Raw genomic sequence first — 23,244 nt, forward strand, 5'->3', positions numbered from 1 at the left:
TATCATGTGACGTCGCATGCTATTTGAGCAGATTTGGGCCGTTTGCTATTTGAGCAGATATCAAAACTATAAATTACATGTGAGTAATAATAATGAAAAACGTTAATAATCCATGTATAGAATTGCACTAGCCCCGCCCATTCAATATCAACTCTTAACTGTTACCATTCCACCCGCTCATTATTTTCAATGAGGGAAAGCCGCCGTGGCAATGAATGACGTAGAAACAGCGACACCTAGTGGCATTCGTGATTTTCTGTGCTCTTATGATTGTTTTCATACATGAAAGCTTTTGTTGTAAGACCAAGATACAGATTATTAACAGTTGTACATTAATCAGCACATATGAACATATAATGTGATGTTAAATGTTTATTAAATAACCATATTCACTTTAAGCTATTGCAAAATTACACAAAGACACCATTTAATTTGCCTGAATGGCGGTTATCTAAATTATTTTATCATACAGGGTGGTTACTGAGAGAAGGCAAGAAAATGTGCCTCATTATTAAAACACAAAAAACTTTGCAGTCAGACAGTACGTGTGCAAAACTATTTTATTTTCAAAAACAAATGAAACAGTTGTGCCAGTAAACTTTTGTACAGCTCGGATAAATCGTTCAACAACACAAACGAAGCAACCCAAGAGAAGGGCTCAACACACCGAATGTGGGCAACCAAATATCACCCACAAGAAACAGACTGACAGTTTAAGGCCATATCCATAATTCACAGGTAATGGCAAAGTCAGCAAGTGTAACGATCTTTGAGAAGAAAATAAGAGCTTCTTCAGGTCAACCGACAAACATTTATGAGGTCCGGCCTTTTGTTTCATATAAGAGGCACAGTTTTGGCAGAAGAGGTGAATATGAGTCAAGTAATTTTACAAGCCTACAGGCAATGTTTTGAGAAAAGCATCAAAAAGGTAGAAAGAGAGAAAAACATCTAAAACCTTAAAAAATGCCACAAACAGTCAGATAACCACGTTCAAACCTTGGCAAGGATGTTGTTAATACACCTGACTACACAGTCAGATCCAAGTGCAATGCTAGCAGCAGTCTACACATATTCTTAGCAAAACTTATGTTATACTGAGAGCAGTTTAACAGGCAAAAGACAGGAGAGTCAGTAAACGCAAAGGGAATGAAAAACACACACAAATACATAATTAGGATGAAAACAAAAGGAATGGCATGGAGACAAGACTCAGTCTTTATTAGACTGCGAGTTTGCTGGCCACCAGAGATTGCTTTCTTTGCGGGAGGTCCTGGGGGGTGGGAATGTGGTCTCCGGTTATCTCTGTCTTCTCAGCTGCCGCCGTGGGAAGCTGTTTGTTCTTCATCTTGGCTTTGGCCATATTGTAGTCGCCCGAGTCAAAGTATTTTTGCTGCAAGGAAATCAGATGTTACTTACAGATCTGAACCCACCCAAACAGGAAATGAAATCTGAAGGGTCAATGTATAAACGTACCCCCTTCGTTAGTCTCTTCCGCAGTAGATCTGACCCACCAGGTCTTACCCCCAGATGGGGGTAACGGGCCTTGAGTTTGGCCTCTTCAGCCTTCTCCGGACTTACAACAGTGTCCTGCATTTCCTACATTAGACGTGGAAATAACTTTTTTTTTTACTGCATTCTGGTGTTATAAAACAATGGTTGGAGGCAAGCTATTACCCAAGTGCTTGTCAAAACAAATCTCATCGTATTCATATTACACCACACATAAAGAGAGATGACAGAGCAGAAAACAAATACAGTCTGTGAAAATATACACCAAATGTTACATTAAACAAAGAGAGAAGGTTGTTTACATGGCACAGCAGTATTGCATTTTGCATTTAAACATGCTAAACCCGGACAGATTCCATGGCCTAACCTCGCATGCAAGATAACTACCGAAATAACACAACGTCATTGTAAGATGCGCGGCGGCCTCACACTGCACAACGTGTTTGAATGTTCGAACCTGCTGCTCGTCTATGCTCGCTTCCTCTTCACTGGACATTGTGATAAATTAAACGCTAAACAAAACAAAACAAAACACAAAAACCACCTGGCTTTCTTTCGCCGAGAGCGAGCTGCTCGACAGTGATGTTAGCTGCCTGTGTAGGATGTCTAGAAAATACTAAATATCTTCTCTTGGCGCGAGAGGAAGCGGCGAACACGATCATTGTGAGCTCTACCGCCGCCTGCCGATCTGGAGGCGCACAACAACCCCATCAAACTTGCATTGATTGTGGAATATTTTTATTTACATACAAATAATTTACATATTAATATGTATATACTAAGATTCTAAACAAAATCTATCTCAGCTAGGATTATTGCTTAATTCGGGCAATTTTTTTCTACGTATTTAATTACATATTTAATAATCTATGTATTGTGTATATACTGTTTGCAAGTACTCATAGGTCCTGAAAAACATCAACGATAGATAGACAGACAGACAAGTCTCAGACAAATTGTTGAAATGGACAAAGTATATAATATAAATTATATTAAAATAACCCGTTTTTTGTTATTATTAAAGCTCAGCAAAAAAACACAATGACGACATTACCATTAAAAATTATTTTAATGCACATAATTGACAAAAAATATTAAAGTATGTTACATACTCTGCGATGGTACAAATATAAATCACGAGAATGAAAAAATATGCTTTTATTCAACTTTAAACCATTATGTGAATGTTGGTCCAATGCATGTTTGTATGACTACGAATATATACATCGAATATGTTACTCTAGAGAGTGCAAAAGTAAGTTTAAATAAAGGTCAATGTTATACTTCATCCAGCCCCAGTCATCTCTTTTCTTAAAGGAAAGATAATCGATGTATTCCTCTCTGAAATCTCATAATGGGATCAAACACAGCATCCGCTTCATGGTGGGAAAACATTTCTCATAAAACTGAGAAACCAGTAAGTGTTCTAAAACTTTACTAAACTCATTAGTTCTGGATCCGTGACACTGTGTAGTACAGCAAAAAGAAGAGCACCACCAGGCCGATGGACACGTAACAGAGGATCTTTCTGTTGTCTCTGCCCGATCGTACCATCGTGGAAAACCTCTTCACGCTTCCAGTCAACAAGCCAGTTGCACTGAGGAAGTTGGAGTCCTTAGTAAATACAAAAGTTAAACATAAATTGCTATTGTGTTAAAGGGAGATGCCACATAGCTTAAAATGAAACCACACCCCATGCGCCAACACAGCAAAGGTATCGTGGACATTTGGAGAATACCCACCATGCCATCTAAATATGTATTCTGTTCTTCAGCTTCTTTGTCGATGTCATAAGCCAACTGTAGGAAAAACACGCCATATATAACAGAAATTCATTTGAAAAGTTTTTACACTTTTTAAATGTTGACAATGTAAATGATTAAAGTAACCTCCAGAATAACGTACAGATTTCAGTCGAGAAACTTTACTGGCTAGATTATCAGCCATACGCTTGTTTTCAACATCCAGCATATCGTCCACTGCGCCATGTCCTGTCAATTACACAAAACACCATTTTATATCCAAAATTACACCAACGTCACTTCATATCTGACTAACAACAACATCAGCACCAAGAAAACGGAAACGTTCAACGTATTAGTAGACCAGACATGCATTATAAAACCTTTATTATATCTTTAGACATACTGATATAAAAACAGAAATTAAAATATTACTACATTTATAAAAAAGCAACTCAAATTGCTACGTGTCACTCACCTCGATTCCACGGATCCGCCATCTTTAAAGAGCTAATATGCTAACGACCCCACAAACTATCTAAAACGCGTCTAATACCGACAGAAATCGACCCGTTTTACTTTACAGACACTTTAAAACTGTTCCAGCAGCGTACAATTGTAAAATGAAGGCACATTCGTCAGGAGGCGAGCAGCAGAGACGACACTCGCAGCGTAGCGGTGCTGCGGAGGATTGTGGGATTTGTTTGTCCTCCAGCAGTCATTCTTTTTTTTCATAGGGACGCTGTCCGATTGCGTAAGGTTTCCAGCTGCCGAGCCAGCCATCTGCTTACATTTGCTTAAAACGTTTTGTTCGTTATTATTTATCAGTGATTTTAATATGAAATAAAGCGTGCATGTATATGTTGTGCCGGTAAGCAATTTTATTTTTAAGGTGTCACCTTCATTATGATGATTGTATTGTTCTTGGACGACGAATAGCAAAATGCATTAAGAGCGATTGCGTCATTAAATCAGACAGTATTTGCACGATTAAATGTTTTAGTGTTTTTTTATAATAAAGATGCATTATTGAATATTATTACGAACGTCCACCTTTCACAATGTAGGACGATCTATGCAGATGCAAAGCATGGAGAATCGGAGACTTTCAAAATGTCGTTTTTGGAATATCATTCATATGTTTTTTTTTGTTGTTTTTGTCAGGATAGGTTTATGACATTTCAGCGTTTTTGTTGAATGGATCTTCCTTCATACCATGTTCCATGTTCACCTACAATGAAGATCGCAGTGTCCTCTGAATCCTTACCTTGAATAGGATCTTGGTAATTTAAACTGATTACAAACTGCATTGCTTTAACAGAGATATAAAATGTTTTGGTAAGATATGTTTTGACTAACAAAAAATAATAAATATTATTTGCATTTAGGATTTCTAGGTTTCTAGGTATCAATCGTAAGACAATTTGTGACATTTACTATGTAAGCTTTTTGGTACAAAAGATCAGTCTTTTACAGAACTATGTTAAATATTATGGAAGCATATTGGTAGCAATTTCCAAATTGAAATGCAATTTGCAAAATGGCAATGCAGTATATGTGTATAAATATACATTTAATGCAACATTAGGTGCGAAATGAAAACGAAAATTCAATAATATAATTTACATTTGTCAGTTCCTACACTACTTTTATTATGTAATTTAAATGCATATTTTAACGCTCTTTGAAATTCCAAAATTAAAATTACAATGCAATCCCCGGATTGATTATACTTTGTATATGTTTAAGATAGCCAAGCAAAACTGTAGCAAAATGATCATACAAATGTCATTTCACCTAACATGCATTAACATTCACAGGTTGAACATTTCGGATTGCATTTTCATTTACACACAGTGCTCTGAGTGTTGCAAAATTCAATGTGGACTTGAAAATGTTTTTCGAGCTGGCCACGCCCCCTCCCCCGCTGCAGCGTCATTGCGTGAAGGCGGAGCCTTGACTATCTTAAATAATCGATTCGGGAATGCATTTTCATTTTAATTTTGCAACATAAAGAGCGTTAAAATCTTTTTAAATTACATATTAAAACTAGTGTGTGAACTGACAAATATAAATTATATTATTGAATTTTCATTTTGCACCAAATGTTGCACATATGTTGTTTTAAATGCATATTTAAATACATAAATGCATTGTCATTTTACATACTGCATTGCCATTGCAAATTGTACAAAAATTTTAGAGGCTCCAAATTCTAAAAAAATAACAAGTGTATTTATTACAGCTTTTCCCTTGCTGTTCTTTTTTTATAGTGTGAAGCACCAAACAGCCACAGATTACTAAAATGTTGGCCCGCAAAGGCCTTTTACCCGACGGATACCTGTTGACGCGACTTGCTGAGGATGCCACACAGCCCTGTCGCATCCGGCCAAAGTCACAGCGGGCACGTTTCATCACCAAGAGTGGGTCATGTAATGTTGCCCACAAAAACATACGAGAACAGGTGCGATTCTGTCAGTGCAAATAAATACTGCATTGGTTTCACAGAACTGTTGTATTTTTGTTTTGATCAGAAGCAGAAGTGACAGGTTTCTTTATTTATCATCTATTGTCGCTTCTCAGGGCCGATTTCTCCAGGATGTTTTCACAACTATGGTGGACCTGAAATGGCAACATTCCCTTCTCATCTTCACTTCAGCATTCCTCTGCTCCTGGATGCTCTTCGCCATGGTGTGGTGGCTCATGGCGTTCGCTCACGGTGACTTGGAACCTCGAGATCCCAATGAGCCTGGACCCGTGCCCTGTGTAACCTCCATTCACTCCTTTACTTCCGCTTTTCTCTTTTCTATTGAAGTGCAGGTAAGAAAAACTAGATGGACCTGTATGCTTATGATGTCATCACCCATTATACACCCGTTGAGGACCAGTTTTGGAACAGTTCACATAAAAAACCTATATGACTTTCTTACAAAAATAAATTTTCGTTTTAGGTGAACTATCCCTGTTACCTCAGTGTATTTGCTATTTTGTTATTAACAACGATATTAAAATGTTTCTGAGTTAATTAAATGTTGTTTTTTTTGTGAAATTAGGTGACTATTGGTTTTGGGGGACGAATGGTGACTGAGGAATGCCCGTTTGCCATCATTGTCCTCATCATCCAGAACATTCTGGGCCTGATCATCAATGCCATCATGCTGGGCTGTGTGTTCATGAAAACAGCTCAAGCCAACCGGCGAGCAGAGACCCTCATCTTCTCCCGTAACGCTGTTATCGCACCACGCAACGGCAGGCCCACGTTAATGTTCCGTGTGGGGGATTTGAGGAAAAGTATGATCATCACGGCCACCATACAGCTGCAGGTGAGAAATAATTACACATTTGTTGATTTGAGTTGAATGTCGGTCCAGAGTTTTGCTCTATATGGACAATGTTTTTCATTCATAGGTAATTCGACGGACGGTGACGGCAGAAGGCGAGGTGATTCCAGTCTGTCAGCTGGACATTCAGGTGGAGAACCCACTCAGGAGCAACGGCATATTCCTCGTCTCTCCGCTTATAATCAGCCACACTATTGATAGAGGAAGCCCGCTGTATGAAGTCTCGGCGCAGTCGCTCGCAACCCTAGATCTGGAGATCATTGTCATTTTGGAAGGTGAGTGGAGAACTTTCATCCAAGTTGGTGACATGTGCACTCAAGAGGAACACAGTTTGTGCACTAATCATTTTTCCTTCCAATAACAGGTGTCGTGGAGACCACAGGTATCACCATGCAGGCACGCACATCCTACACGCCCGAGGAGATCCTGTGGGGTCGACGTTTCGTCTCCATTATGACCGAAGAAGACGGGCGTTACTCCGTCGACTACTCCAAATTTGGGAACACCGTCCCCGTACGGATGCCAGCTCTCAGCGCCAAAGAGCTGGACCAGACCAGGGGCATCCAGGACAGCGGACCCCACGAGGGCAAACCTCAGGGATGGGGGCTGGTGAGAGCGGGCCGAGGCGGGTACCGGAGGGGCGGCGGCAGGGCCTGCGACGATGCGGCAGCTAAACCGTGGTACGTCACGGCTGAGAGGGAGGAGGACAAGGAGAAAAAGGGACAGAAGAAAATATTCAAACTTGAGGAGATTGGCAGAGAGATTGAAGAGGAGACATTGGAAGATATGAGTGATTAGAAAAACATTTTGGGGGATTCCTGAAACCTGGAAATAGAAATGACTGAATAGAAATTAGTAGTGACTGGTTCACGTAATAGTCAAACATATGACCAACATCATGTCAATACTAAACATGTTTTGTAAACTGTCAAAACATGGGCAACTACTGTAATATTTATGACAAACCAGACAATTTTGTCCTGTTTTGCCAGTATCACCCATATGAGAATCTGTCCGAATTTATTCATCCTCATGTCAAATATTTCTTTCTTTTGTGGAACACAAAATAAGACATTTTGTGGCCGTTTTTTTTTTTGTGGCACTTTTATCAAAAGCGACATACAATGTTACATTGTGTCTGAATGGAGACCAACTTTTCGAGCACAATAAAATGAGAATAAAAGTGTACTTTACATCTCATGTCCACTTATAGGTCTTAATGTGAGTAAATTATAACAGATTTTTCATTTTTGGGTGAACTGTTGCTTTAATGAATTTCAGTGTTTTAACAGAAAACGTGGACACTCTTTTTCAGGGTTTTTTGGCAATGATAGTTAAATGTACGCTTATCCTGTCGAAGCAAATATGTGCCAGCTTTTTTTTATATGTTTTGGTTTAATACCACAAAACTATTCTATTTCTGTTTGTCTAAAGCGATTGTCCTTTTGCTTTAAATGTGTCTATTGTAACTACGTGATAACATTGTGTGTGTTTACATTTCATTGTGGGCTTGTGCAATTGTGTGACATTTACCTCTCACATCTCCTGTTTGTGTTCTCTCTTCGAAATCTACTCTCAACTATTTAAAGACAATTCGGCGGTCCATGTTGATGTAATTTTTTACACATCAGTGTAATTATTTATTTGTGTCTTAAGTACACAATAAAGTGTTTGACTTTTTTATCTGACTAAAGGAAGTCCTGGAGTTTACTTTCTGAAAAGCGATGTGTTATATCACAGGATTAGGATTTAGCAGATAACTGTACTGTATAAGATTAGAAAGATCTCATCTCCGTTTTAAAAGCGATATAGTAATCTTTATAAACTCACACAAAGACATCTCAAAGACCAGACATTGAAGCAATTGAAAGGAATCAGGATTATGTGTGGAACATGCCCAAATTTTTATCACACCTCTTTCTTCTATCTGGCACATTCACTGACTTGGTGTTTTATTATCAAATAAAAATAGCCAATTTAATATTGTGTCAAGATTAAATAAATCAACTTTGCTATCTGGGATAGGTCCCATGAAAGAAGTGTACACTGTACTGCATACTAAGATTAGACATCTCTTCACCATTTTACAAGAGATAAAGTAAAGTTAATAAACTCAACCGAAGACATTTCTATAACCAGACATTGTAGAAAATGGAAGTAGTGGATTTGGGTACAAATATTATAGATGTTAAAGTTGTCTTCAGATAAACTTCAGGTTTATTTCGTAGTAAGATTTAATGGACTGGAGCTGTCCACGGTGCTGAACTACGCCCCCTGCTGCAGGTGACTTAAAACTGGACAACTGCCCTTCTGTGACGAACCCGTGTTTATCCGAGAAACCCCTCAAAAGCATTCATATTTCTCTATAAAGTCTAGATTAGCAGTTCAAAAAAGACACAAAAGTTTTTTTTAAATAGTTATATTTTTGATGTAAAAGTATAGGCCTACCTCATACAAATTCATATTTAGGAAACAATCGAGTATTCTTAACGCGTTCTTTATAACACCAGCCAAGGTGATCCAAAAAGAAAGATAAATAAAATGTAATAAAACACGACACAGACAACAATACAGATAAAATAAACAAATTAGTAGTACAATAAACGTGTTTAAAACGAAATTCAAGCCGTTAGTTAAAACAAAATGTTCACTAAATATCGATGACTGTAGATATCTATAAGTGTTACGAGAGCTTCCGAGCACACAGCATCATAACTCATGCAGTAAAGCAGAAGCACCAGAGGCCGGTGAGCGCCGCCAGCAGCGGCATGATCGACGCACGCGCCGCCGTCACTGGAGCGCCGTTACACAGCTCAGTGTTACAGCATCTGTATGTGTATTGTGATATCGACGGGAACTTCTGCGACAGACGAGAGTTATCGCAGTCGGTGTAACGAATGCACCTGCGAATGGTTTTTCCACCTGAAAGACGAAAAACACATGCGAAATTATTTGATATGCATTTATCAGTTAGTACGTAAGGCCATTGGAATTACAAGTCAGTTTGGTTACAAATTCTCTTAGTTTATTTTAATGCACTATTTTTAGATTATGATGTAGTGTTATGTGATGTAATGTAATATAATCATATCATTTTGTTCATTTTTTTCTGACCTTTCAAGCACTATTTGATATTTTAGTATAGAAAAAATAGTAAATAAATCAAATAAAAATGTGAAGTATATAAATCAATTAAATAAATAAATAAAACAACAGAAACCATAATAAAATTTCTCTATGGCTCAAAATGTTTGGTCTTTGTTGGTGGGATGTTATCTGGCAGATGAAAACCAATCAAACACCATCAAATTCTACTTGAATAAGGGCCAAAACATTTTAGAATCGTTTTAATGGTAAACAGCTGGAAACGACTTTGCATCAAGTACAATATAACCCTATTTGTAAACAAACTCTACCAAATACCAACATAATTTAAAACAAAGCAAATACAGCCTCATATGGACACCTAGCACTGCATACTAAAACCATTAGTACTATCATATAACCATACTAACCTTTCTCATGGAGATATAAACATGCGTCCTCATACGAGCACGTTTGCTGTGTCGAGCATCGGGCCCCGGTGTAATCCTCACACTTATAGCATTTGAGAGCTGAACCTGCAGAGGACAATCTCATCCCATAATGTTTCACGCCTGTGTCAAATTAAAAGCATTGAAGACATGAACAAAAAACAGACGACAAACTTCAGAATAATAAAGATATGCCTCAAACTCACCTAAACTAAGAGTCACGCAACAGACCAACAGAAACAGCCCAACAAAGAACTTCATTATGAGAAAACCTTCCAGACCTAAGACGTTAAAATAAACCATTAAAATGACTCACTGTTTTTCTGCACTTTCATATAAGAACTGGGAACATTTTTAAAAACCTATTAAGTAAATATTTACATATGGGGCATGGATATTTATATATAACTACATTGACAGAAGTTGTTTCTAATACTTTTATAAATTACAGAAAAACAGCAGATGACTTTATTCTGAGAAATCGTACAGGCTTGAAAGAATGAGAATGAATTATTTAAAGAATTAAACAACAAAAATGAAAATACATGCAAAATAATTGCAAATAGCCTTTGCACATAATCATGTTTGTTTCCAAACCTATAAAAGTTATAATAAAACAAGATATTAAATATCACTTACTGTGCTTAAAATGTTTGGATATCACGAAGATTCAAGCTCTGCGTTGCAGCAATCCAAAAGCATTCCTCGTGCCACCTCTTCCCAGCTCAGCTCTCGCCCAACCTCACCCTTGCCCTACATGAATGATGTCATTGATGGTGGCCAAGACTGAACGGATCCCAAAAGTGTGACGGTACTTCGCAAGATAATTAAGGCTTATTATCGCTCTTTCTTAGAAAACTGCCCTTCTCAATAGAAACAAATTCGACTGTAAATGTGATGTGCGTTTCTAAAGAATAAACAACATTGTATTAATTTATACAGGATTTGTTTAGATATATTTAAAAAATCAGTGCATTGCATTCACTTGGTGCCAAAATGTCTCACAAAAAAAGTCTCAATAACCAAAATTGGAATTTACTTCCACAAAGACTGTATTAAGCAATAAACTCATCACAAAACACCTTGACTAAATTTTGACCGAACATAAGTTTAATCTAATTGTCTTCTCTGTCAGTACAATTGTGACGATTGGTCACCAGAAATAAAACCCAATCTCTTCTGCTAGTTGTCCAGCATTGCAGCTGGTGGCCACAATAAGGCCTGTGTCACATTTCCCAGAGCTTTTCTGCAGTCATGGAAGCGCTCAATCTGAATGCCCCCCTTATTTCAGGCTGAATTTGAAAGGCCACACCATACAATTATGAATCTGTGTCTGAAGACAGCGGAACAATCACGGTTAAGTGAACGAATTTATTGGTATTTGAAGGACAGTAGTGTGGACAGAAGCGGCGATGTTTGCACGGCACCCCACACAAATACTCATGTTGTTGATTTTCCTCCACATAAACAGAGGGAACATAAAATCATCCATCACATGTCAGAATGCTAACATCCAGGGAACAGCGTGATGATTGGCTATCTCCCGGACATCAGGCATGGGACTGTGTTTAAAGCTACAGGCACGAATAAACAATGAAGCAGTGGTCAGACAAACAACAAAGACCACTTGATCTTTGTTTGGTCTGTGGCTTTCTGCGCAGAACTTCAAATAATGCGTGCATGTGTCTGGGTCAACAGACAATACGCTCAAATCCAAATTGGGAAAATGTGCATCAATGAGATTTTTTTGGACAAAATTCATCATTAAAAAACACAATGACACTGAAAATCATGTAATAAAAACTTTATTAAAGCTTTATTTGTTGAATATAGATTCCATATGCTGTCATTTAAAATGGGTTTCTAATACATGTCCACATTCCTTTAGTGTACATTTATTGAAATTCACATGTACTTCATATTCTTGAGTTTCCAGTGTTGTGTTTTCAGGAAGATAGGCCAAATGTGTATGATGTGTAAAATGAAGCATTCAACGTTAATGGAATTTTTCTCTTTTTGCGAAAAGATACCGAATAACAATATAGAACCATTTACACATTCCTTTGAAAATAAACTACTAAAGTCTTTATTACTTAGGCCATACCAAGTCTCTCCCTAATGCAAAAAGGTCATCAATAATACATTTTCATAATACATTTAAAATAGCATGCCGTAATAATTCAAATGACAAAGTACATTATTGTGATTACATGAAAAGGTAACAAAAATGAATATCGACTCATACGTGGTACATATAATGTTGGATAAAAGAGAGAGTCATTAAAGCTCTTGTGAAACAGACTTCAATTTGGCTCATTTTATGAGAACATTCACCATTAAAAGAAAAACAACAAAGGAGACTCTGAAGGTCCAAATACAACATAAGAAATCCACATTTGTAACAGAAGAAAAATAAAAGTATTTTAGCACTCATCCACAAACTATACATGTTTCCCCACCTTACGATTCCATTCTTAAAAATGAAAAAGAAAACAAAAAGCATTCAAAAGCATCTGGCACAGAAGCTATCAGATAAAAATATCTGAATTTTGGCAGCTTGTACGCTGTATATTAGCTACTCTTAAAGGAACAGTTCGCCCAAAAACGTACCCACCCTCAGGTTGTTCCAAACCTGTATAAATGTCTTTGCTCTGATGAACACAGAGAAATACATTTGGAAGAATGTCAGTAACCAAACAGATCTCATCCTCTGTTGTCTCCCATAGTATTTATTTTCCCTACTATGGCAGTAAATGGGGCATGAGATCTGTTTGGTTACTGACATTTTTCCAAATATCTTACTTTGTGTTCAGCAAAACAAAGAAATTTGGTTTGGAACAACCTGAGGGTGAGTAAATGACAGAATTTTCATTTTTGGGTAAACTGTCCCTTTAATACAAACGCTAGGCCATTATTCACTGGGGCACAAGTGATCCACTTTTAAACACTAGTGTATAGTTTTCACAATTTCTGCTTATGAAATGTTCATTGATTAAAACTAGGGCTGTCAAACGATTAATCGCGATGAATCGCATCCAGAATAAAGGTTTGTGTTTACATAATATATATCTGTGTACTGTGCATATTAATTTTGTATTTATAAAGACAAAACATACACATACTTGTCTACAGTATATATTTAGGAAATTTTAAATGTATCAATTTATATTTACCAATAATTGAAATTGTAAATACAAGTTTATTAATTGTTATATTTTATATTTTTCTTAAATATATGCATTTGTGTGTATGTGTTTATAAATACAAAATTAATATGCACAGAACACCGGCATATATTATGTAAGCACAACCTTTTATTCTGGATGCGATTAATCACGATTAATCGTTTGACAGCCGTAATTAAAACATGATAAAAATGGTTTTATTGAAATGGTACAGGCATACTGTTTCTATAAACACCCGTCTGTTCAAACACATGCTAAATTATAAGGAGCAGAAATTTGTAAAACATTGTCTCTCATGTTTAGCATACTAAATGTATTTCAGTGCAAACTATGCGTGTGGACAGTAAGAGTTAATGTAACTTGACTGCATCTGACGCCTCTTTTAGATTTGACAGACAGTGAGAACAATGAATTCTATTCACATACTGCATGTATTCTCTTTCTGATTCTCAATCAGGTGATTTGTTGTCGATATACAAAAGATTACAACACATTATAGTGAGGATAATAAGGTTTCACAATATAACAGAAACCAAACAAATGCAGCATTGTGCAAAACAACTACTGAATGAAATGGAACAACAGACCGAGACGAAAAAGTGGGGAGTCCATAAGCATTTTGTAAAAACATGCTCTATCATGATCCACTCGAACTCCACAGTTTTGCATTAAGGAACATTATCAATAAGTATTTGATGTATTTGCATTTAATAAAACACAATGCAAGAGTAAATATATATTGCACAGGTACAATCAATGGAATTTAGTGGCAAGGCAAGATAACGCAAGAAGTTGGCCAAAAGACATGAAATGTATAAAAAAAACATACTTCAAAAGTGTAAAGCATGAAATAAGACAATCAAAAATCCAAAAGCTTTGTTCTTATGTGACTCTGAATCAAAAGCAACTCTACTTTTAGCTGCTGACTTCTCTAAGTCAAGCACAATGTTTTCGGACTGACGTGAATCAATAATGAACAGGTTTCTTATGTTATACTGTGATTCCTACAATCAAGACATTTCTATAATCTTCCCAGTCTATAAACTAAATCTGCCATGGTTTCTCTATGTTTAATCATAATTATACCATGGTCTTTTTGAATACTCGATTCTGATTGGCTGGAAGGTGTGCATTAAAACCCTTTAACGCACAGGTAGCTCCAGTAAGTTTGTTTACATTTGAAATTTAACTGACAAAATCACTGTAATTTTCACCTGTTTGATCTAAAATTTCACTGTAAACATCAATATAAGATTTAACTTGGCAAATGACCATGGTATAAATGGGATAATCCACAGCTAGCCGTGCGTTAAAGGATTTTAATCTGTTTCGCGTCGGGTGGTTCTTAGCCTCCACGTCGTGCATTAAAACCCTTTAACGCACGGCTAGCTGTGGATTATCCCTTACATAATCAGCACAGGGTTAGGGGCCAAGGATGTACACCAGTGAGTGTACATAAAACAAAACAAACACCCACATGAAATACAAAAAGCTTTTTTAAAATAGCTGTAAGCATTTAAAACCTTGCATATTTATATATTTGAAACTTATAGATCTGTTTATATTGGGTGTAAATGGCACATAATAGGTGCCCAGATGCATAAACACATATGGCACATCCACATATTTTCTAATCAGGATTTACACGGAATCTTAAGAATAATGGTTAACTTGAAATAAAATAAAAATATATAAAGAATGTCCGCTACATGGTAGAAGTAGGGATATACTGCATGGCAAAATAGTGGCTATTTCCATTCCAAAAAACTATTCCCAACAAACAGAACATGCTAAATAAATGAAGTGCTTTTTGTAGATAATTCCCATACACAGTCAACAGACTAACACAGACCGATTGCTTTAATTATATTGCAGATAGAATAACAAAAAAGTTTCTAAGTAGTATACATTGATAAAAACAGAAGACTTGGCAACAGACGTGTCGTTACACAGACTGATCTGTTTGGAGGACATGTGACTGACAACACAATGTTATTTCAAGCTAATTACATCACAGAGTTTTAATGGCAATGCGATGCTAATGTATGTATATTAGCACTACTGAAATAAAAACATTGCCTGGGTAAATAGCACATGTGGTACAAAAAACGGTTACCACTATTTTACCTCAATTTAAAATGTAATGTGTGAAAGTGACTCATGCCTGATGAAATGATGAAAAGTTGTTTTAAGAAACACTCAGTCAAACATTTACCACTAGAAAATAAGCCATTTCCTCTTTGGAACAAAAACATCAACCATGTCAACACCTCGCAACCTACATATGTGAACATTTTAAAGTATTTCATGTGCCTGTGACCTGCAAGGTATTCCTACCTTCTCTCAGCAAACACTGAACCAGGCCATTTTAGCAGCAGAGCCAATGTCAAAGTACTTGGCCAATCACATTACAGTCCCAATCAGCCATTTTCCAATTAGATTGCTTTTTGGAATTCTTATGGCTGAGCAATCGTCTCCAATCAATCCGGATAAAACTCTGCATTCATATCCATATTGTGCAACACAGACTTTTGTTCGGTGGTGGACATTCTGCTCAGCACCTCTGCCGAGAGCGAGTAGCTTTTCCCGGATTTCTCTTCAAACCAGCTGTCCAGCGCTCGCTTTCCGTCAAAGCTCCCGATGGGGGGACCGTTGATGGCTAAGGTGAGCAGATCGTTCGTCTGATCCACAGTCAGTCTGGAACGACAATTTCTGTGCATTTTCTGTAAACACCCCCTTCCTTTATCGCAACATACCGTCGATGTTGGCAAGACCCTGACGACCTGCAAGATGTGATTAAGCAGAGGAAAACGTTGCTTGTACTTGAAGATGTGGCTTATTATCTCTTTAAATCCATTCACGCTACAATAATTGGCTTTCAGGTCTCTCCATTCAACCACGAGGCTTCCTCTGGCATCCGCTCGTTCTTGCGAGAGCTCACGGCTGGATGAGGGAACGCTCTCCAGGTGGTCAAAAATGACAAGAATCTCATCCTCTCCATACGCACCCAGGTCGTCCCTGTTGAGGGGCCACGTGGCCAGGTCGAGGACCTTACAAGCTTGTACGACCGTACGACTATGCGGATCAAATCGCTGGGCGAGGATGCCTTGACTCCTCTGGCAGATCTTCTCTCGAATGGACTGGAACTTGGACTCCGCAACGCGTAGGTTCTTGAGGTCCACGCCGTTGAAACTTTCCCGAAAGTTGTCCTCGAACTCTTGAAGGTACTCGCCCGGGGAGTCCACCAACTGACCGATCTCATGAATGGCATCCTCGATTTTGGCATCTACCTGTGAGACCAACAGATAGTCGCCCTGGAAGACGAAAGCCAGCCGTGAAAATACAGCAATGACGTCCAACAGAAAATAAATGAGCTTCACAGACTGATAGTCCAACAGGAACTGTAGTAGAGACAAGGCAATCGCAGAAGCATCACCCCTTTGGGTCTGGTTGCTTATGCTCTTCAAATGAGCAACCACCTCCAGGTAATCCTTAATAAGGGCATTGAGAACATTAGGCTCCCCTATGATCCATCGAATGCCTCTTATATCCCCGAGAAACTCCGTTTCTTCTGACAGAGTTGGCGCGGTTGACCTCAGCTCAGCCATCATACGCGGCGAATACCGATAGAAGCTAAGCAGCTGCTTTAAGTTGTTCTCCAAATCTTCCAAGCACGACAACTCCTTCCCACTAATGGCATCCAGTACCTCCAATTGAGGACGATGGATCATCACAGGCAGACACAACACCCACGGGATTGTCTTTCGTGCGGCTATGTAAAGATTTGCCCTTAGACTAGAGGAGATGTTGGAGCCATCGATTCCCAAACCAACCACAAGCATGTCCTGCAGTCTCAGACCGAGCCCACCGAAGGCGCAATCCACCGCCTGGAGATAGCCTTCCACGTTGCCTCCGCAAAGTCTTTGCAAGGAGAGGAACTCAGTGGCGGGAAGCCCATCGGTGGTTGTGAACTGAACATAAACAGCAACCGTGTCAACCAGAAGATCATCATTATGCCCGTCCATGATAATGCTTAGAAACGGCGAAAGGCGGATCTTCTCCGCCAAATCTTCCTTGAATGCTCGAGCGATGTGTTGGATGAGAATCTGACAGTCGTTCTCGTTCATGTACTGATCCACCACTTTCAGCTCACACTTCTTTAGGAGCTCCGCCAAAGGTCGCAGATCAGAAAAAGGCCTTCCTTCCAAAGCCAAATGATAGGCGGCGTTAAATAGCATCATCATGTTACGACACATCTCTTCGGTCTTCTCCGGGTGCATGCGTAGCTTGTAAAGCTGCAGACACTTCTTGTGCAGATTGCTTTGGCTGTGCAGTTTAATGGTGTGGATCTTGAACTGCTTGGAGCCGATGATGAAAGCAGAGGTGCGGGAGGATTGGACGGTGTACTGTCGGCAGACGTGGCACCACATTTCGTTCAGCGTAGGTGAATAACGGAGAAACCAGAACTTTTTTAGCCACTCCTGTTTGAAGCGGCGGATCCGTCGACCTGAGCCTGCCGAAAGCTTCAAAGACTCGTCCGTGGCCACCATGAGGTCGGCGGAAATAGATTCATCTGCCGAATCGACATCCTGGTCTTCGTCTTCCATGACCATGGGTGTCATGGCTTCTACTACAAAAAACAGAGGATGAAATGAATTTGAATCCACAATAAGATTACATGTTTTTTTTAAAGATTACACCACAGAAGCAGATTTCAAAAATAAAACACGCATTATGATTTTAATAAATGTTTTAATTTCCATTTCCATTTCAAACATCTCAACAAATGTGGAACTCACATGATCAACAGGAAAAGACATCAAACAGCAAAAGAGTTTTAGCATTTAGTACTGCCTGCCAAAGCCAAACATTTCAACCAAACATACAGTATGAGGTACAAGTCTCTCTTCCATAGACGGGTTTCTCATCCAGGTATAAACCTACCTTTGAGATCTTCACTGGGTAGGGGCTCAGATGGAGCTTCACCCTGCACCGGTCCTCTCAGACGAAGCAATTCGGCCTCCAGCTCACGGATTCGTCTTTTTAGCTTCACACAGTTTGGGCAGAAAGATGTTGAAGGCCCTTCGCCGGGCACAGACACCTCTTCTTCTGTATCTTCTGTTTTAATACATTTTGCATCAAAGCTACCCTTGTGGTGTTCCATGGAAACCAATCCAGAGGCGAGGACAGACTCTTTGCAGTCTGCATCAGGCTGGATGAGAACCTGGCACACGTTTGTTCGTGATCTCGGAAGAGACAAGGTGCTGCTGAGGAGGTTGTTCTGAATTTGATTAGCCTCCAGAGATGCTTCCACGACATCTTTGAAAATGAGGTCGATCTTCTTTTTCTTGGCCTGGGGCTGGTTTTCTCCCTCATCGGTTATATGCTTACTGAGAGTCCTTCGCCCGTGAAGAGCAGATCTCAGCACTGGACCTTTAGGCTCGTCTGGATGTTGGTCTTCTGATTTTACACCTGCAATACAACAGTGATCATATGAACAAGGGACATACACGCAATATAGTTGTTTTTAATATGTTTTTTGGGAAAGTATTACGCAGGTCAAGAACACAAAAAGGATTCCATTTCACGTACCTTTGAAAACACAGCCGTTCTGGAAAACTTCTTCTGGGTATTTTTTTGTTCATCAAAATGCTCAAATTGAAATTTCTAATCACGAGCGGATTGTAATGAGAAATATTTTTAAAGGTTTGAAGATACTAAATAAATGACTGTTATTAAACAGATAATTCTGGTCCTGTAAACTAATCTGTCAATAGAGGGTATGCACGTGACATCACTTTCCCACGTGAACGCGCCAAAACACGCTCCCTTGAGTGGCAAAACAAAATGGCTGCTCACAATATCAGGAAACGCAATTCCGCGCAACATGTCAGTCTCCAAGGACACCTGGTTCCTTTGTAAGTCGTAAAGATCACCGTCGAGTCCAACTGCTTTTAATTTCAGCAGATAATTGAGTATTTTAGTCTCAGTTTCTCCTATTGAAAGCAGCCATTTTGCTGAGTATTTTACCACTCAAGGGAACGTGTCCCGACGGGAAAGTGACCTCAATGCATGCCCTCTATACAGCATTTTATTCGCGCTTAAACACAAACACAATATTACCTGGCTACTGTGTTTATCATCCATAGAAGAATATTCTATTATTGTTTACATGTCAGGGACTATAACATCTAATAGTCATGACAATAGTCACTATACAGCCACTCTTTTTCATGCTTATAGTATTGTTTTTAAAATAATCTGTTTATTTGCATTTCCAACGCAACAGAAATCTTGTCTATTTTTAAGAGCACCATATACCGTAACCATTGAAACCTGTTAAGGATCCATACTTTGCTACTTGTCAATTAAAATATGGTTGTGAATATTGTGACTAAAAGCGACTAAAAGACTGTTTTAGTTGATCATTTTGATTATATGCTGGCATCATTTGAAAAATTGGTGTTGGATTTTTTTCAATCAGCAAGAGGTGTCTCACCTGTGTCCAGGTTGCGGTCAATGCTGTCCCGTGACACACTCTGCAGTCTTCTCATGTATTCGTTGTTGTACCACACGCACAGCTTCTCGCCCACCTTCAGTTTCCGACACACCTGGAAGTAGATGTGCTCACCATGCTGAAACGCACTCAGGTTCTTCTCACTTTCATCAGAGGAAATCCGAACAAACCTGAGAGATAAAATTAACCATGAACATCATGCTTTAATATCATTGTGCAATTATCACAACCTGTTAATTTGTTTTTCTTTAATTTCTTTATTTTTATTTAGTTTAAAAAATAACTTTTGTCATTAATTGTTATTTTACAATAATAATATGGTTTTGCACACAACTTGTTTACAGTAACACAAAAAAAATCTTCATCTCAGTAGCATTGTATTACCTCATCCAGTTAGCTGTAGTTTCATCACTTCCATCAATAAATCTGTATTTGTTGTCCTCATCAACGATCTATAATAAATGAACACTGTTACATTGAATTTATAAAAATTCATGCGAATTAAGGTGTTGAAACACAGGCAACTCACCATCCAAGAATATGGTCCAGAAGGTTTATCCAAGTCTATCAGTTGGCCTTGATAAGGACCAAACAGCGCCCCCTTTGGTATGTTTTCATCAACACAGCAAACATCCACCTTATCTCTATTTCTGAGGACCTCCGTGCCCGATGGTACAGTGAGAGCTGCCCGGTTGGGCACCCCAAATTCCACAGGGGTGTCAGGCACAAAAACAGGGGGCCCATGGGTAGGGCACTGCTCTTTGAAATACTTCCTGCATTCCTCACAGACTGTACAACATTAAAAAGTAATAATGATTAAAACAATATACCATGTTTCAGTTGAAAAATGTTAATAGTTCTAGAAATATACTTCACATTTATTACAATTTATACATATTATTATCATTGATCTACACTTCTGTTACAATCAAGAAAATGGTACTTACACCAAAAGTTGGCACAATGTTCACGGCCAACTTTGAATCTTTTCTTGGGCTTCTCAGAAGACTTGTCATTTAGAGCACTGGGGCGAAAAAAACAATGCAAAACTTTTAAACTCAACCCCTGCACTTCAAAAGTGGAGTTTGTATTGTTTATTTTTTAATGCACTTTCCAATCCCAAGTGAATATGAACATGACCGTAATTAAGCCTTTTAAAGATTTCCATGCAAAAGTAAACACTGGGGCTTTTCAAACATTGATGATGAACCAACCAATTTTGTGACCATTTCAGCCGATTCATTGAAAAATTATGACTCAAAAGAATAATTTATCTAAAGGCAATGGCACACTTCACCTTTACATATTTTCTAGGGTTCACATTTTGTGTTGCTGACCTGGAGTTGCAGTCAGCCTCGAAGTCCATGGGTGGCTGTGCTGGAACTGTGGAAGAATTCGCCATGGTGTGGCAGGAGAGAAAGACTTTAATGCGCCCCGTTTCACTCCAACATCATAAAGCTAGAATAAAATCGTTACAAACCCAGTTAAAATACTAAACATTTACCAGAACAAAAGGAACATAAGAAACTGTGTGTTGGTGATATACTTTGTATACATTTACTTGGGCTGCAGAATATTGACACTTTACGTATTAAGACATGAACAACACATTTGGTAAACATACTGTTTGCTTGAGCAAACTTTTCATTCGACACATATAATAAAGACCGGGGTTAGTTGTCAAATTTACTCAAGGGAATATTTCTCAAAAATTGTAAAATTGATTATATTGTTTAAAATGTATTTCTTTGAAGAACTTTAATGACTTAAAAAAAGTCATAAATGTTTAAAAGCCGAAATATAAAAGTATAACATACACACACGCCAAAATACAAAGTAGCCTATAACGCACGCACGCACGCGCACACAACTAGCACCACATCTTCTCTGCCGCAGAACTGTGGTTACTATAAAGTGCATAAATATGAATTTTCAGCAACTTATTGACTTAAAAGCAACATGATGACGTTATGGCGTCCTTCAACTATCTTTGCATTTGTATAATGTTTTTCAAAGTTAAGTTTAGTTCGCCGGAGACAAACACGTGCAGGTGCAGCGCGCCCAGTAAACCCTGGAAATGACCGAAAGTAACCCCGAACCCGCTGCCAAAATTTGCTGACGTTTCCGATCCAAATCCCAACTTCCAAAAAAATCCTGTCAGAGAGAGATGTGCACTGATTGGTGCACCCCGTCAGAGAGCGCGGCGCTCTAATTGGTCCGCGCAGTTGTCGCTCAAAAACTACCCGAGCTTTGGACGGAGAAGAGCGCAGTAAAACAGAGCAATAGAACACTCAAAAGACAAAACTGTCAAAGTTACGTTCGTTTCAACATTGTTCGCAAAAAGTTGCACTGGACATCAAACCGCGGTAACAGCAATGTCCATGCGCTTTGCGCGTTCTACCCGTGTTTGTCTTTTGCAAGGCAACTGGCAATTTGCCTAACGCTTTCGGGAGCCATTTTCATTGGCCACAGTGGCTAGTGAGTAAAACTCACCGTCTGTAGAACATACGCAGTGCGTCGGGGGGTCTCTGGTGGTCTTCTTCAACAGCGTGTCTCGTAGTCGGCCGCTTTGAGAAACGCGGCGGTGACGCAGCGGCGCGCGGGGGTTTCAGTAGTCCGGGGCGATGCAAAGTTTATCATCTCCAAATGTTTGTAACGCAGTCAGCTGCTTCTCTCTGCTGTGACCACCATCTTTTTATTGCAGGAAATGACATGGAAAACGGAAGAAAGAGGCGTTTGTGCAGAGCGGGCACAAAAATTCAGGAAAGGGAAAGTTTGATTGCGGGTTAAATTTTGCGCGTTCACGCAGTCCATGCGTGTCGAACGCGACGCTGCCAAGTTTTCACGTTTCATACAGAACATTATGCGCTCCTACTCGTGCTGTTCATTCATTTGACGTACTGTATTTAAAGCCAACAAAGTTTGTGATGCATCATGTATTTCTGCGTTTAAAAAGCTGCTCTTGCCCTAAACCTTAACATCAAACGTTACGTTTATCACTTTTAAAGCTTGTTACATGCTGTTAACAAAACTAACCCATTTAAAATTACAAAGGTACATGTGCATGTGTAGCTATTTATATAGCCGATTTATATATATTTTTGTATTGATGAATTTTATAAAGAAACCAGGAGAAATAAATCAAATACGTTGCTCTTTAAAAAAACCGACCTAGTTAAATTACAGCTATAAACAAACCTGGAAGTCATGTACATGGGTTCGAATCCCAGTAAACACAAAAATGCAAAATTTGAATGCACAGTTTCCAAAATCACAGAACTGACCATACCTAACAACTACATATAGTCAAACCTTTGTTTGTTCTCTGTAGTTTAAAAACCTATTCTTCTGTACAATTTAAAACACAAAGTTCAGTCAGTACATAAATACGCTCTATTTAAATGCATGTAAACAGAA

General features: G+C 38.6%; 5 protein-coding genes across 10 annotated transcripts; 1 reads left to right on the top strand and 4 right to left on the bottom strand.

Annotated features, from left to right (window-relative positions):
- Positions 1–541: 541 nt before the first annotated feature.
- Positions 542–2,168, bottom strand: arpp19b (cAMP-regulated phosphoprotein 19b). Of its 2 annotated transcripts, none has more exons than XM_057329862.1 (3): positions 2,054–2,168; positions 1,474–1,596; positions 542–1,390 (listed from the first exon to the last, which is right to left on the bottom strand). In XM_057329862.1, exons 2-3 carry the CDS (start codon positions 1,591–1,593, stop codon positions 1,220–1,222), a joined length of 291 nt encoding a protein of 96 aa, XP_057185845.1. In that variant the 5' UTR covers positions 1,594–1,596; positions 2,054–2,168; the 3' UTR covers positions 542–1,219. The 2 variants fall into 2 exon arrangements, with proteins under 2 accessions (XP_057185845.1, XP_057185844.1); XM_057329861.1 differs by having other exon boundaries at positions 1,967–2,157.
- Positions 2,169–2,566: 398 nt separating this feature from the next.
- bet1l (Bet1 golgi vesicular membrane trafficking protein-like) lies at positions 2,567–3,937 on the bottom strand. The gene is made up of 4 exons (XM_057330192.1): positions 3,730–3,937; positions 3,415–3,500; positions 3,252–3,308; positions 2,567–3,123 (listed from the first exon to the last, which is right to left on the bottom strand). Exons 1-4 carry the CDS (start codon positions 3,749–3,751, stop codon positions 2,956–2,958), a joined length of 333 nt encoding a protein of 110 aa, XP_057186175.1. The 5' UTR covers positions 3,752–3,937; the 3' UTR covers positions 2,567–2,955.
- Positions 3,938–3,996: 59 nt separating this feature from the next.
- Positions 3,997–8,556, top strand: kcnj11l (potassium inwardly rectifying channel subfamily J member 11, like). 4 transcript variants are annotated; one of them, XM_057330189.1, is made up of 7 exons: positions 3,997–4,122; positions 4,416–4,589; positions 5,525–5,715; positions 5,835–6,071; positions 6,305–6,574; positions 6,660–6,867; positions 6,957–8,556. In XM_057330189.1, exons 3-7 carry the CDS (start codon positions 5,557–5,559, stop codon positions 7,388–7,390), a joined length of 1,308 nt encoding a protein of 435 aa, XP_057186172.1. In that variant the 5' UTR covers positions 3,997–4,122; positions 4,416–4,589; positions 5,525–5,556; the 3' UTR covers positions 7,391–8,556. The 4 variants fall into 4 exon arrangements, with proteins under 4 accessions (XP_057186172.1, XP_057186170.1, XP_057186171.1 ...); XM_057330187.1 differs by having other exon boundaries at positions 4,416–4,534; positions 6,957–8,554; XM_057330188.1 differs by having other exon boundaries at positions 4,000–4,122; positions 4,421–4,534; positions 6,957–8,554.
- Positions 8,557–8,987: 431 nt separating this feature from the next.
- On the bottom strand, positions 8,988–10,897 carry cd59 (CD59 molecule (CD59 blood group)). The gene is made up of 4 exons (XM_057330191.1): positions 10,765–10,897; positions 10,332–10,406; positions 10,108–10,248; positions 8,988–9,514 (listed from the first exon to the last, which is right to left on the bottom strand). The coding sequence occupies exons 2-4, from the start codon at positions 10,384–10,386 to the stop codon at positions 9,309–9,311; spliced, it is 402 nt and encodes a 133-aa protein (XP_057186174.1). The 5' UTR covers positions 10,387–10,406; positions 10,765–10,897; the 3' UTR covers positions 8,988–9,308.
- A 1,017-nt stretch (positions 10,898–11,914) lies between these two features.
- prdm11 (PR domain containing 11) lies at positions 11,915–22,519 on the bottom strand. Of its 2 annotated transcripts, XM_057330157.1 has the most exons (8): positions 22,321–22,519; positions 21,165–21,285; positions 20,775–20,851; positions 20,357–20,616; positions 20,212–20,279; positions 19,810–19,997; positions 18,255–18,782; positions 11,915–17,940 (listed from the first exon to the last, which is right to left on the bottom strand). In XM_057330157.1, the coding sequence occupies exons 2-8, from the start codon at positions 21,227–21,229 to the stop codon at positions 15,791–15,793; spliced, it is 3,336 nt and encodes a 1,111-aa protein (XP_057186140.1). In that variant the 5' UTR covers positions 21,230–21,285; positions 22,321–22,519; the 3' UTR covers positions 11,915–15,790. The 2 variants fall into 2 exon arrangements, with proteins under 2 accessions (XP_057186140.1, XP_057186142.1); XM_057330159.1 differs by lacking the exon at positions 18,255–18,782.
- Positions 22,520–23,244: the final 725 nt, after the last annotated feature.

The sequence above is a fragment of the Triplophysa rosa genome, linkage group LG3 (genome assembly GCF_024868665.1).
Source record: "Triplophysa rosa linkage group LG3, Trosa_1v2, whole genome shotgun sequence".
Classification (NCBI taxonomy): domain Eukaryota; kingdom Metazoa; phylum Chordata; class Actinopteri; order Cypriniformes; family Nemacheilidae; genus Triplophysa; species Triplophysa rosa.

Bases quoted from the DNA above. Each gene is read 5' to 3' on its own strand.
- bet1l (XM_057330192.1), bottom strand. From the start codon at position 3,751: ATGGCGGATCCGTGGAATCGAG. The intron at 3,501-3,729 runs GTGAGTGACACG...TGTAATTGACAG, and splicing joins GGCGGATCCGTGGAATCGAG to GACATGGCGCAGTGGACGAT. The intron at 3,309-3,414 runs GTACGTTATTCT...TTTTTCCTACAG, and splicing joins AAGTTTCTCGACTGAAATCT to TTGGCTTATGACATCGACAA.
- arpp19b (XM_057329861.1), bottom strand. From the start codon at position 2,005: ATGTCCAGTGAAGAGGAAGCGAGCATAGACGAGCAGCAG. The intron at 1,597-1,966 runs GTTCGAACATTC...CGTCTAATGTAG, and splicing joins CGAGCATAGACGAGCAGCAG to GAAATGCAGGACACTGTTGT. The intron at 1,391-1,473 runs GTACGTTTATAC...ATTTCCTTGCAG, and splicing joins GGAAGAGACTAACGAAGGGG to CAAAAATACTTTGACTCGGG.
- kcnj11l (XM_057330189.1), top strand. From the start codon at position 5,557: ATGTTGGCCCGCAAAGGCCTTTTACCCGACGGATACCTGTTGACGCGA. The intron at 5,716-5,834 runs GTGCGATTCTGT...GTCGCTTCTCAG, and splicing joins ACAAAAACATACGAGAACAG to GGCCGATTTCTCCAGGATGT. The intron at 6,575-6,659 runs GTGAGAAATAAT...TTTCATTCATAG, and splicing joins CGGCCACCATACAGCTGCAG to GTAATTCGACGGACGGTGAC.
- cd59 (XM_057330191.1), bottom strand. From the start codon at position 10,386: ATGAAGTTCTTTGTTGGGCTGTTTCTGTTGGTCTGTTGCGTGACTCTT. The intron at 10,249-10,331 runs GTGAGTTTGAGG...AATTTGACACAG, and splicing joins TTGCGTGACTCTTAGTTTAG to GCGTGAAACATTATGGGATG. The intron at 9,515-10,107 runs GTTAGTATGGTT...TTCGTCTTTCAG, and splicing joins TTTATATCTCCATGAGAAAG to GTGGAAAAACCATTCGCAGG.
- prdm11 (XM_057330157.1), bottom strand. From the start codon at position 21,229: ATGGCGAATTCTTCCACAGTTCCAGCACAGCCACCCATGGACTTCGAG. The intron at 20,852-21,164 runs GTCAGCAACACA...TTTTCGCCCCAG, and splicing joins GAGGCTGACTGCAACTCCAG to TGCTCTAAATGACAAGTCTT. The intron at 18,783-19,809 runs GTGAGACACCTC...GTTGTATTGCAG, and splicing joins TGACCGCAACCTGGACACAG to GTGTAAAATCAGAAGACCAA.